The 13,629-nt window shown below is 42.8% G+C and overlaps 1 protein-coding gene across 4 annotated transcripts; it reads right to left on the bottom strand.

The window, feature by feature from the left end:
* Positions 1-2,634: 2,634 nt before the first annotated feature.
* On the bottom strand, positions 2,635-12,510 carry CCNG2 (cyclin G2). 4 transcript variants are annotated; one of them, XM_060147209.1, is made up of 8 exons: positions 12,351-12,504; positions 11,251-11,388; positions 10,468-10,605; positions 8,770-9,020; positions 8,499-8,577; positions 8,299-8,397; positions 5,568-5,773; positions 2,635-4,084 (listed from the first exon to the last, which is right to left on the bottom strand). In XM_060147209.1, exons 2-8 carry the CDS (start codon positions 11,386-11,388, stop codon positions 3,961-3,963), a joined length of 1,035 nt encoding a protein of 344 aa, XP_060003192.1. In that variant the 5' UTR covers positions 12,351-12,504; the 3' UTR covers positions 2,635-3,960. The 4 variants fall into 4 exon arrangements, 3 of the variants coding, with proteins under 3 accessions (XP_060003192.1, XP_060003193.1, XP_060003194.1); XM_060147210.1 differs by lacking the exon at positions 12,351-12,504 and adding an exon at positions 11,472-11,554; XR_009540141.1 differs by having other exon boundaries at positions 3,952-4,084; positions 4,902-5,773; positions 12,351-12,508.
* Between the last annotated feature and the right edge of the window lie 1,119 nt (positions 12,511-13,629).

The following is a 13,629-nucleotide window of genomic DNA, read 5'->3' on the forward strand; positions in this document are numbered from 1 at the left end:
CCCACTCCGTGTGGCTTAGCTGAAGATGCTCATGCAAGCTGTGTGCAGCTGGGAGTTTAGCCGAGGCTGGAACATCCAAGATGGCCTCCCATCTCCAAAAGCCTCTCTCTGCATGGGCTCTCTACTATCAGTAACCCAACCTGCTTCTTTGCACCATGGTGGCTGGCTTCCAAGAGGGATAAAAGGGAAGTTCTTGAAGCCTAGGCTTAGACATGCACTGAACTTCTTCCACTGCACATTAGTAGGCAAAGCTAGGCACAAGGCCAGCTGAAATTCAAGGGGAATGGAATCCACCTCTTGATAGTGCACAGGGATGAGAGGACTCATTGGCTGTTGGGAAACTATCTACCACACAATCCGATTTGCTAACCGCAAAGCAAAGTTGTTGACCATTTCTGGTATAAATAGTGAGAAAAACTCAAGTCAAGTGACAAATGCAAAGTACATGGTGTTTGGCCATGTAAGAATCTGATAAGTCGGTTGCTTAAATAAGCTGGCACTTGGCATGCATGCCACGGAAGGTGGGAGGCAGTGGGGAACATCATATTAGAACCCAGTGTGCAGTGAAAGAAAGTGAAGGAAAAAGGCAGATCCTAGACCAAGAAAATGGTTAAAGCTGTATTCTGGAACCAATGCCTGTACACTTAACCTGAGTATTAACTCCAAGCATAACAGGTGAATGAAACACATTATTTGTCCAATCTCGCTTTCCGAGAGTCAAATGGGTGCGGACCAAGGGGTCAGGGAGAGTTGTATTTCAGCATGCACTTTGGCAGAAGCAGCAAAGTGTGCACACCACATCCTAGGAAATGACAGAATTGAAACCTGAAAAGCCAAATCTCTTGCCAAATCAAGGAGCAAGTATGAGACCAAAACGTCAGCCTTCTCCTCATCTCTGCTGTGAATGGGGCAGGGGGCTTGATTCTCAATTTTATTCATCACAATTATGGGAAAGCCAACTGGTTGAATGGCCCGAGAAGGGCATAACCAGGCTCCTGGACTTGTCTGTGAGTCTACTTCTAATGCCTAAAGACAAAGGACAGTGCCTCTCTAGTCCTACCTGTCTTCCTCATCTCCACTGCCATTACCTTAGTTCAGTCCTTCATCACTTCTTGGATTTTTGCAGGACTCCTGATTGGTCTCCCCATTACATTATTCATCTCTACCTGCTCCATCTCCCACATAGCTGCCAGTTACTTTTTTTTAATACACATTTTATAGCTCTAGGAAATGGCAAGGAAAAGAAAGACCAGAGAAAGGTGCCATGTTCTGATTAGGAAGAGACTTGTATGTCACAATATAGACTTTATCCTGATTGAGAAGTACCTACTGAATAATTTTTCAGGAGAGACAATCAAATTTGCATATTTTTTAGAATTTTGCATATTTCAAAATGATACCCAGGCAGCAAGGGGATCAGAAGTAAGCCTGGAGACTGAGAGATGATTAGGATATTGTACAATAGTAACCCTGCTAATAGAGAACAGGTCTGAGCCAAGCCAGTGTCAGAAAGTGGAGACAGAGTAGATACACAGTATAAATGATAAATGGTGACCTCCCGGCCGGAGGTAGCAGGCAAGAAGAAATGAGGAAATCACCTAAGTTTCCAGCTTGAGTAGATGGAATACCTACTCTCAAAACAGACACACAGGAAGAGCAGGTTTGGGCGTAATCAGAAACTTCCAAGTGGGATGACCAGTTTTGAACAAATAGGCTGGGAGTTCGGGAAAAGGGTCTAAATACAATGAAAACCAGAAAGGAGAACAGATGAAGTCACATGTGGACAGATTCACACAGAAAGACCATGTAGTAAGAAAAGCAATAAAACCCTAGAAGAACTGAAGAGGGTTCAAGACTTGCAAAGCCACAAATGACTTTTACAGCTCAACAAATCAAAATCTGAAAGCAGAATATATTGTCTACTATTTGCCAAATTGCTTAATAAGAGAGGGAGGGTCATTCAAGCAGAGATTCTCCACTAGGAGGGTAGGAAAACATGTCCCTATTGCCAGGGGAGAAGAGGTATAACATGAAAACCATATTCTGTGTATCTCATTTTCTAACCAACTAGAACAAACAAAGGTCTACAAAACCAAACTAGATAGGGAAACCCATGCAAAAAAAAAAAAAAAAAAAAAAAAGGGGGTGGAGGCCACCACTTGCAGATCAAGCCTAAAGCTTGGGAAAAAAGATCCAAAGAGCTAGAGGCTGGCAAGGTCCAGTCAAAGCTAACTCCCCTAGTGCTTATTCACCAAGCGGCCTTCTGAAGAGAAGTTGGCTTGTTTGCAGAGAGAGAAACTGTACTAACCTGCCAACGTGAGTATTCTGGTCTACTTGATACCTTTTGGCTTTCGCTATAAACTAATAGGCATTCAGGTTAATATGTCACTCTTTTAATATGAGTACACCCCAGAGAGAGGTCAACTCTCCAGTGACAGATTCACTTTCAGTATCTCCAAGGCTCAGGGCCAAACTGCAGTGAGGAAATACTACCTGGAGGACTTCTGGTAACCAGAGACAGGGCTTATCCTGGAGGCGCTCCGGCCTCACTTCAAGCCTCCCCTCTGAAATACAGCAAGCACCTTTTCTTTTTCACCAAAAAGGTAAAAATTAAAATGTGACTGTAAACAGGAGTACAATGCATTAATATTTTTATTTTGAGTTGTAATCTATTATTACTTCAAAAAGATTCACTTCAAAAAACATCCGATGGATGCTGACTTACCAATAAAAAAGTAAGTCATCGTTATATGATTTATAATACAGAATACACAATAAATTATATTTACATGCAATGACTAGACTATCACACACACGGTAAAAAAATACAGGATTTTTATGTACATTTTTAAAGATTTACATTTTCATATACAGTTTATAAAGTTTAAAAAAATTCTCTGTACAAAATCTCATGTGTACAGAGTTGATAAATCCCTATTCTTATGGCTGTACCACCACACAGATACGCTTAAAACTATAATACTACAAACACTCAGGTTTTTTTTTTTTTTACACTTCATATTCAGTCTTGGCACCCATGTACAATACCATTATTTTTGAAACGTGAATTACAAAGGAAATACAATGTAATCATGCAGACTTTTTTAATAGAAGAAAATGAGACAAAATGTGCTATTAGGTCAACATTTATCAATTCCATAGTTACCTAGTTCTGTTCAACTTGCTGCACTGCTCTCATACAGGTACATGCACACCTAGATTATGGATTGTTTTAAAAACATTAAAATAATACTATAGTCTGACAACACTTAATCATTAGGAATGCAAATATCCAACCACCCTAGTCTGTTGCTTATTTCTGTTTTGGCAGAAACCTCAAAGAAATGAAGATATTACATACCAAAATTCACAGAAATGTCAACATTATAATTCCTAAGTTTCTAGAGTCTGCATCAGATAGAACACTGATCATTTAAAAAAAACAAAAAAAAAAGGTTTTTGACATTTAAGAGTATATTCTCTGCTCTGAGAATGGGGGGGAGAGAGAGAGATCTAAGATAAACCATTACAGGACTATCCACTGTCCCTGCTAAGGAAGCACTTGCACACTCCCAATCTGTTTCAGTAAAGACACCTGAAGGCTTTATAAAAAAGTTGACGCTACACTATTCAACTTTAAAAATCTTCTTGAAAAGTAATAAGTTGAAGGTATCAGCACCTTCCCTCCTCCCCCACGTAGCTAAAGATCAAGGAGAAAAATAAAGTGCCAATGTCTGAAGTATTGTTAATTGTTTAAGAGGCACTAACCCATTGGATGGCTTAGGATTAAATATGAAAATAGGCCAGATCTGATCTGAATAATAAATAGAAGGTAGGTATTCCAGAGTCTATGCAATTCCTGCCTAGATGGGGGCTGCACCAGGAAACTACCTACTCCCCCATTTATTGCTTTGAAACCTGTACACACACTTTCATTTTGGACCCAGAACAATGAGATTTCTAAGACGGAAAGCACAGTGTCTGTGCCACTTTGAAGCTGAAGAAGAAAGTGCACTCCTGACCACTGTGAGGGGAGCTGCTGAGGCTCTCTTCTCCACAACTCATATCTTCACAAGAGTCCTCGCTAAAAGGAAAAACAGAGAGAAGAGGATCCCATCATTTAAAACACGTCTAAATGTCATACAGGCAAAATTAAACTGCTGAACAAGCAGCTCTAGTCTCAGGATTTTTACATTCAAAATTTAAGCTCTACAGTGACAAAATTTAACTTAGAAGGACTTCCTAAAGTGAAGTGTATTGTAAGCTCCTTAGAAAATACAGATTTGCTTAAGAGTTTTAAACAAATTACCACTTGCCAAACTATTATTCTTGTACCAAGTAATAACTCTGTCAGCAATAACTATAGAATTCTAAGTACTTTAAATCCAGTAAATGCAAACTAATGACAAAGATCTCCTATCACATGGTTTTGATGTCTTTCTTGCATCAATAATTGCATCACTGAACTTCTCAAATATCAAACTAAGAAACCAACGAGCTAGGAAAATGGAACTTATGGTCTCTTCTCCCTACAGCATAAAACGGTGAAATTCAATAAAATTAAATAATTCACTTTACTAACAAAAATAAACTCTGAATAAGACAACGGCATTTGACAAAACTAAAAATCTCTACAGAACTCTGCCGCATCAGTGGTGGTAGTTCCCTTTACTTTCAAGTCATTTAACCCGCAGCCTCTTTCCATAGGACCATTTTAGAAATTCATACTAATGTTAAAAAACCCAGAATGCTGTTTTCTTAACTAAACTGTATTTCAAAAAGCAAAAAAGATGGGAAACAACCAGTTTTTTTAAACAGGAGCAATGAAATAAGTCAGAGAACAACAAATACTGTATGATCTCACTTATATGTGGAATCTGAAAACACAAAACAGAACTCACAGATGCAGAGAACAGATGGGTGGTTGCCGGAGTTGGGGGGAGGGGGTGGTAGATGAAGGTGGTCAAAAGGTACAAACTTCCAGTTATAAGTCCCGGGGAGGTAATGACGTATGGGATGCTGGTTTTTGTTGTTGTTGTTTTGTTTTTTAAATTTGTATTTTATTTATTTATTTTTGGCTGTGTTGGATCTTCATTGCTGCACATGGGCTTTCTCTAGTTGCAGCGAGCAGGGGCTACTCTTCGTTTAGGTGTGCAGGCTTCTCATGGCGGTGGCTTCTCTTGTTGCAGAGCACAGGCTCTAGGAGCATGGGCTTCGGTAGTTGTGGCTCGCGGGCTCTAGAGTGCAGGCTCAGTAGTTGTGGCGCACAGGCTTAGTTGCTCCGCGGCATGCGGGATCTTCCCGGACCAGGGCTCGAACCCGCGTCCCCTGCATTGGCAGGCGGATTCTTAACCACTGCACCACCAGGGAAGCCCCTGTTGTTGTTTTTTAATAAAGAAAAAAAGTGGGGGGGGGCACACTTCCGAACTATTGCCTATTTTAATAAAACTACTTCTGGTTAATTTTCTTACCCAAAGAAATGATGCTATCAGAGCTAGGGGCTCTAATACACAAAAATCAGTAACATTTAGTCTGCGGAAGTGTCATTAGTCAAGGAACCTGCTTACCTTTCACTTTCATCAAAACACCCCACCTCCGGTATTGTGGGCAACTCAGGAACACTATAGTAGCTATTGTGGAGGTTCTGGGCTGTGCGCCTTGAAACAATCCAAACCAACTTCTTAAGGTCTGGTTTGCAACATTCAGGAGAAGAATATTCAGCCAGGCATTTAGAAACTAACTCCCTCCAGTAAACAAACTCGGAGTCATTAACCTGAAAAAAATATTTAAATGAAGAGGTTATGACGGCGGTTCCCAAACCTTGCCACACCTTGGAATCACCCTGCGATCCTTAAAAAACACCTGGCTCCCACCCTCAGATACTCTTATTTAATTGATATGAGGTGTCATCTGGGCATCAAGGGTTTTTAAAGCTCCCCAGGTGATTCTAATGTGCAGTAAAAATTTGGTAACCACTGCTTTAGGGGAGGAGCACCACAGGTATAAATCGTTTACATAGGATTCAATACAGAGAATACTCTGCCTGTCTTAAGAAAGCACACTAACCTAAAAACACTAGGTCTGTTAATAAATCAATTATCAAGTATATACTTTGACAGTCGCAATGCAAAGGAATTTAACATAACTTATGTTTCTGTAACATAGCATGACTTGGATTGCTAAAATACGCATTTACATTAAGACACCAGATATATGCAAATGGAGAAGTTGGCAGTGTGAGAGAAGAGGAATTCCCCCAGAAGGGCACAGTTCCTCCACCACTGGGGAGTGCCCTAATTTATTTCATGGAATCAATTTTCACCGAAGATGTTTCCAAATGACATTATTATAAAAGGTTTAGATTCAAACTAGTAAATTCGTGATTAAAACAAAAGCTGGAAGTTACGTATTAAAACAAAATGCTTCACGTTGAATGTACTTGACCACAAAACAGATGATGATTTTATATCATCTTGGCCTCCATTTCCACCTAATCCAGTCACATCTTAATCCCCTGGTAGCCTGGCTTCTACCACTCTCTTATTCTCCTGACATCACCTCCTACATCTCCTACGTGGGGAAACTGCCAACACTGAAAACCCAGAGTTTTAATCAACCGCTAAGCAAAGGACTCCCCAAAATTTCTTACGGTTTCAACTATTATTTCCTCATGGGAAATTGCTAATCTCAATCTCCAACTATAATTTATCTGGAGTTTTTAGTCCAGACTGCCAAGTATCTGCTAGACATCTACCTATCTGAAAGGTATACAAGTACCTAAAATCATACTTCTTTGATCACAGTTAACTTCTCTCCAATTTCCCTCAATGGTACCAATATTCTCTCCACCATTAGGTCCAAATCTTGGTCATTCGTGACTCTTTGCCTCATTTCCATGCTTGGCCTCTAAAAACCACTGAGTTGGGTGTACTACTTCCTGCTTGTGACTATCACCTAGATATTCTATCTACAAACCTACCCTAAAATGATTCCCAAACCCTTCTAGTCCACCAGCTTCCTAGCCGTAAGCCTTTGCTGCCCAAACTTCCACTGTCTAAGATTGTTTTGGTAGAACCAGGTTCCAAGTCATTGTTCCTCTCACGGTCTACCCTACTTCTCTGCTAACCAAATCCCGAACTATTGCCTATGTTCAGACACAGACCCTACAGGACTGCGACACAGAACAGTAAATGACAGAACACCCTGCTTCGTGTTCAGTTCCATACTTCTCCAACTAGACTATCAGTGTAAGAAAAAGGACTGTGCTTATGTTTGGTTTACACCTCTTTATGATTGAAAAAACTTATCAGGCTAGCCTGACAAAGGAGTTTAAAAGAAAAACATAGCCAGGGCTTCCCTGGTGGTGCAGTGGTTGACAGTCCGCCTGCTGATACAGGGGACACGGGTTCGTGCCCCGGTCCAGGAAGATCCCACATGCCGTGGAGCAGCTAGGCCCATGAGCCATGGCCACTGAGCCTGTGAATCCGGAGCCTGTGCTCTGCAACAGGAGAGGCCACAACAGTGAGAGGCCCGTGTACCGCAAAAAAAAACAAAAACAAAAAACAACATAGCTGATGTTACCTTGGTAATGCTACTAAAGGGACGATGACTCAGTCCTACAGATGTAATGGGATGCCATTCTGTGCATTTACTAACTCTACTTCTTAATATGGGTTTTATTTTTTAATAAATTTATTTTTTATTTTTGGCTGTGTTGGGTCTTCGTTGCTACACACAGGCTTTCTTTAGCTGTGGCGAGCAGGGGCTACTCTTCGTTGCAGAGCATGGGCTTCTCACTGTGGTGGCTTCTCTTGTTGCGGAGCACGGGCTCAGCAGTTGCGGCTCGTGGGCTCTAGAGCACAGGCTCAGCAGTGTGGAGCATGGGCTTAGTTGCTCTGCGGCATGTGGGATGCTCCTGGACTAGGGCTCAAACCCGTGTCCCCTGCATTGGCAGGTGGATTCCTAACCACTGCGCCACCAGGGAAGCCCTTAATACGCATTTTAGAACAACGTGCATGGGGCAATGTAGACCGCTGTATTACCAACTGGCAAGAAGACTACAGAAGGGATGTCTAAACGCAGAAAGAAGCTAGCCTAAGTGACCAGGTTCCCTTCCAGCTTAATACTGTCTGGGTTGAAGCTGCATTTGTAGAACATCAACACTTAAGATACAAGAATAAATGAGTAACAGTTAAGAGCCCCATAAAGTGTTACTTAATGATTAAGTCACTACAGAAAAGATAAAATAAGACACTAGGAAAAAACTTGCTTTAAAGAATAAGTTCTGAAGATATTTACCTTGGAATGTTTTTTAACAAGCAGGAGAATTTCCAATAATTCAATGGATTTCAAAGTTTCTACTTCCAAATTGAGAAGGCACAAAGCTAATACAGATGGCTACAAGAAAAAAAAGAAAAATAATTTTTTTAATTCAAAATGGAAACTGCAGGGGGAAAAACAGAAACTGTGAGATATATATAAGAAAGAAATTGACTTACTTTTGCTTTTGAAAAGATAAGTCGGCAGCAGCAAGCTTTCAGCTGAGCTTCCAGTTTATCAAGGCTCAGTATTTCTTTCCTATACAATGAAAAGAAAGAACAAAATATTTATTTATTACACTTCTAAAGATTTAAACAATTCTAAGGATTTATTAAAAGTCCAGGCTGAAAGTTTGGATCAGGTAAAAACAAATTTCACTAGAGTTCTAATTCTTTACTGTTACTTATAGCAATGCTCAAGTAGAAAATCTTAATTTTTAATCCCACCTACCTTTCTGAAGTATGACAAAGTACTATAGTATGGTATAAGTGCAAAAAGTTTAAGGCAGTAGTAGCTTCCAATTCATAGTGCAATTTTTCTGAAATGATTTTTTCCATCCGTTTTATGTCAGAAGCAGTACATTTACATTGGCTAATCCGGATTACATCAAGAGTAGACGGAATATTGCATTCTTCTTCAACTATTCTAGCAGCCAGCAAAAAACAACAGACTCCAATGCAAGACAAATGTTTAGGTTTCACCTGAAAAACAAAGAACAAAACATTTCTTCCAACAATTGTCACTTTAACTTAGCAAAGCACACACTTAAAAGAATATTGTAATGAGCCCCTATTCTTAAGACAGAACACAATCAAGCTGCTTCCCCGTACTTACCCTTACACACAGTTATACTTAATCGTTTTTACATTTTAAGCTCTCTTAACCTCCCTTTAAAAAACAAAGAAGACATTTTCAGCATTTAAATTACTTAATTTAAATGCAGGTAAAAATTTTTAATGCAAGTTCAAAAGCTAGGTTTCTCACAGTTAGACATTATATTTCAAACTTATGAAATTCATAATAGTACAACCTCCCCCAAAATAAATTAAGCCTTCCAATACCAAGAAAATATACTTCTTTGGATATAAAAATAATACATTCATCTTTGTATCTTCTTATCTATTTAAGAATCATCCCATACTTCACTGCAAATTTCCCCAAGAGAGATATTGCATCAGATGTGCAGAGTAGAGCATATGTACAAGCTGCCACGGACAGATGGCTTCCCTTTTCAGTGCCCTGAAAACTGACCCAGCAGCTGACAGCAATCCTACTGGCAGAAGTATCACCACATTTAACAGTTACTGGTAATTGTTTTTTTTTAATTTATTTTTTATTGAAGTATAGCTGAATTACAATGTTAATTACTGCTGTACAGCAAAGTGATTCAGTTATACCTATATATACACATTCTTTTTCATATTCTTTTCCATTATGGTTTACCACAGGATATTGAATATAGTTCCCTGTGCCATACAGTAGGACCTTGTTGTTTATCCATTCTCTATATACTAGTTTGCATCTGCCAATCCCAAACTCCCACTCCTACCCTCTCCCACTCCCCTCCCCCTGGCAACCACCAGTCTACTCTCTATGTCCCTGATTCTGTTTCTGTTTCACTGATAGGTTCATTTGTGTCATATTTTGGATTCCACATAAAAGTGATATCATATGACTTGCTGGTAATTGTTAATGAGACTGTGGCTCCCTGCTTGGAAAAGATTTCTCATAGTGAAGGCAATAGGTCCCCTTTAACATACTGCTATACTTCCATTTGCCATGTTTCAAGTGTTTAAAAACACCTAGGCTCAACAGAAACATAACAGAAGATGAAAATATGAAAACCTTATTTTGAGAGCTATGTATATAGAAACACCTAAAAAAACAGTAGTCTTCATTTTTTCACATCCTTAAAGAGAAGGTATGTAAGAGGTACAGGAAAACCTAACTTAAGATACAATAATACGCTTACTTTTGTAGTCTCTTAATCCGGACTAAAGATCACAATTCCAAATATTAAAAATGTTTATGTATAGTGACATAATTACATTCATTTGCCAAATATTTACTGAAACCTTGTATTCTAGGCATCGTGCTAGGCACTGGGTATAAAAAAATGAAGTTTTATTTATAAAAACGATGAAATACCTTCATAAGAGCCAAGAATCTGTCCAAAATATTGACAGCCAGGACAAAAGTTTCAGTGCAAGATCCAAAAAAGTTGGTTAAACTCCTTAAATCTTCTACTTTGGCATTTCTCAATCTTGGACACAAAGTGTTATCATTCTGCAACAAAAACCAAGAGCCAAAGTTTATGACTGTCTTAGAACTACAATGGACAATACACACAGATTCAAATAAGGTAATTTTTTCCCCTGCATCTTCAAGAATACAAAGCACTACAATTTTTCAGATACAAAATGTGTATACAACACTGCTTTTTAAAAATATACATCATAAAAGACATTCAGCAATTCAATATAAAGCAAACTGTTGCCACACTTCCAGAGAATAAGAGCAAACATAATTCAATTCCCTTGTAATGGACATCTAGAAGATTCCTTGCTTGTTTTCTTTAAAAAAAAAAATCACTTAAGAGCCTGCTATACAGAAGTATTGCATAGGCAGAGGGTATTTCCACAAATGACCTGCTCAATTCCCAGGGAGTCTCCCACTCTGAAGCTGCAGGCTGGGGGGGTGCCACATTTGAAGCCACACTTCCCTAGATTTAGTATCACTCTCATTCTTGCTAAGAAACAAAAGCATGACCCTGTATTAAGATTTATCTTAGTACTCTAGGACGACCACTTGTGGTCTTAAGAAACTTTGCAGCCTTTAGTCTAGATTCAACTAAAAAAAAAAAAAAAAAATTAAAGTTATCTGCCCAAGCCCTGTCAGCGACTAGAGCAAGTTATCTTTCCTGGGACTTACCTCCGGGGTAGCCTCGATCAAGCTCAGCCCTTTTTCTCGAGGTTGGAATCTCTGTTCCTGTTCTAGGTAGAGGTTCAACAATCCGAAGAGCTGGACCCCTTCACGACCGGCCAAGTACTCTGCCCCCAAATCCTTCATCTGTAGCAAAGACACCACACACAGTTAGAATGTATCCTGGAGGGCGGGGGGAGGGGGAAGCACAAAAGAGCTGGGGCCAATACCTCCAGCGAGGGGCGCCCCAGCACACCCCAGAGAAAAGCGGGTGAGGGCACCAGTCACGTCCAGCCGAACCCCGGAGCAATCCTCCCCCACCGCCAGGGAGGTGTGGCAGGGGGAGGGGCCGTGGTCACGTCCGCCGGCTAGCGCTGGGTCAGACCAGCCAGCCCCGGTCTCCCAGCTGCTTCACAAACAGGAAACTGTCCTCTGGCGGCGGTGTCCGGACGGTCCGCCCCACCTGAAGTCGCGGGCGGAGGGGTTTCTGCCCAGTGGAACGCACTGGGGGCTCCGAGGGCTGCGGGTCCGGGAGGTAGGGGCTTTGCACAACGTGGGGGGAGGGAAAGTCTCGCGACTGAACAAAGAACCGGAGGGAGGAGACTCCCGAGCCCCGCCCCTCCCGCGGAGCCCATTTCCAGAAGCCCCTCTCGCTGGAGTCCGGCCCCAAAGCCTTCCCCATCCGCTTCGGCAGCGCCTCCTCTGAACAAAACCCGAGCGGCAGAGACCTAGGTCCCAGAGAGCGCTGGGGTGGCGCGGCCCACCCGGTCGGCAGCCCGCCCCGTGCCCAGACAATACCCTTCCATCCACCGATGCCCTGATTCCGCAACTCTGCGGAGACCCGGAGCTGTCAATCCAAGAAGAACCACCCCAGCGAGCCACCGTGACAAAATGAGGGAGGGGGGGACACCAAAGAACTGTCTTCAGCCTCCTCGACCCTCCATCCATCCATCCCATCAGCATCTCTCCGCCTTTGGGCGCCCACTGCCCCAGGGCTGAGGGCAGAACCGGAATCGCTCCCCAAGCTGAGGGGTGGGCACTCTGACATCCCTCTTCGCAGTCCCGACCATGAACAAAGAAGCTCCGCGATCCCGGGTGGGCCCACTCACCGTGCTGGAGCCGCGCCTCCACCGGCCCGCGGCGTCACGGTCGGATGGGACTGGGTGCGGCGGGGACGTCCGGACCTGCCTCCGAGGTCAGGGACCCGCCGCCTCAGTGGTGCCCCCGACCGGCATCCGACCCTTCCCCCCTGCCACCGCCGCCTCGGCCTCACAGCCCCGGCTTCATCCCACTCCCCGTGCGCCCACCCTCCGGCTGGGGCGCTGCGCCGGTCCCTCAAGCCCTGCCCCACTATGGGTTCCACCGCCGCTGACGCTGCCACCACCGCGGAGGCCCCAACAAAACCCCTTGTTTTTGTTTTGAGTTTCCGACGCCCCCAAGGGGGCGGGGCACGTGACTCCCCGCGGAGGGATCCGCCGCCTCCTCAACAGACTTTGAAAAAGAGTCCCTCCCCTAAGTGTACGTCTCCAGCCAGCTTTGTAGCCTCGTCAACTCGCCTTTGCTTTACTGAGCCACTCCTCCCTCCCAAGGAGGAGGATGGAATTTGGGCACGGCCTTATTCCTCGATTGATCCTACGGAGGAAGGAAAGGGAGTGATAGGCGTGAGGGGCGGAAGGAGATAGTTTCTGGTCGCATTGCACCTTTTAAAGGTCCCCGATTTGTTTTGTTTTCTCTGTTTTGAAAAGTCCGCCCAAAGTAGCGGGCTCCTCGATTGGATATCGGTGGGGGGCGAGTAGGATGCTGAAGCTCTGATTCAGTCTCGAATCCGGATTGGCTAACTGATTATCCTTTGAGCCCTCTGATTGGTTTTCACTGTATCCTGCGCTTCTATCTGCCTCAGGGCCTTAGCAACTCTGGTGTCTGGATTGCGCATGCCTGGGTGGACCACTTCGGAGAAATTCACTAACCTGCCCAGGGGTCTGTACCTTCCCACCGCTATCACCAACACTGCCCCCCCGACCCCCCCCCGACCCCGGCCCGGTCCCAAGGGAATACCACGCATAGTTCTCACCTCCGAAGAGCTAGAATAGCTAGATAACCTTTGTGACAACTTCTTCCACCACGGGAGGGTTTTCTACGTTCCTTCTTTATTTTGTTCTGCAGGTCAATTTTGCGATAACCAGTCAAGTTATTGTAAAATTTCGGGGTGCTTACTGAAATATTTACGAGTAAAATGCTATCATCTTTGTATTTGCTTTAAAGGTTACCGACCAAAAGGAAAAAAAATAATGCAGAGGAACTGTGAAACAAGATTGGCAAAAAGAGTTGTTGAAACTGGGTGATGGACACGGGAGGGTTTGTTATACTATTATTTCTACTTCTGTGTAC

This window comes from Lagenorhynchus albirostris, chromosome 4 (assembly GCF_949774975.1).
Source record: "Lagenorhynchus albirostris chromosome 4, mLagAlb1.1, whole genome shotgun sequence".
Taxonomy (NCBI): Eukaryota; Metazoa; Chordata; class Mammalia; order Artiodactyla; family Delphinidae; genus Lagenorhynchus; species Lagenorhynchus albirostris.

What these genes read in the sequence shown, in the direction of transcription:
- CCNG2 (XM_060147209.1), bottom strand. Translation starts at nt 11,388, where the DNA reads ATGAAGGATTTGGGGGCAGAGTACTTGGCCGGTCGTGAAGGGGTCCAG. An exon ending in TGATCGAGGCTACCCCGGAG is followed by an intron (nt 10,606 to 11,250) that starts GTAAGTCCCAGG and finishes TTTTTGTTGCAG; the next exon opens with AATGATAACACTTTGTGTCC. An exon ending in CTTTGTCATACTTCAGAAAG is followed by an intron (nt 8,578 to 8,769) that starts GTAGGTGGGATT and finishes TTCATTGTATAG; the next exon opens with GAAAGAAATACTGAGCCTTG.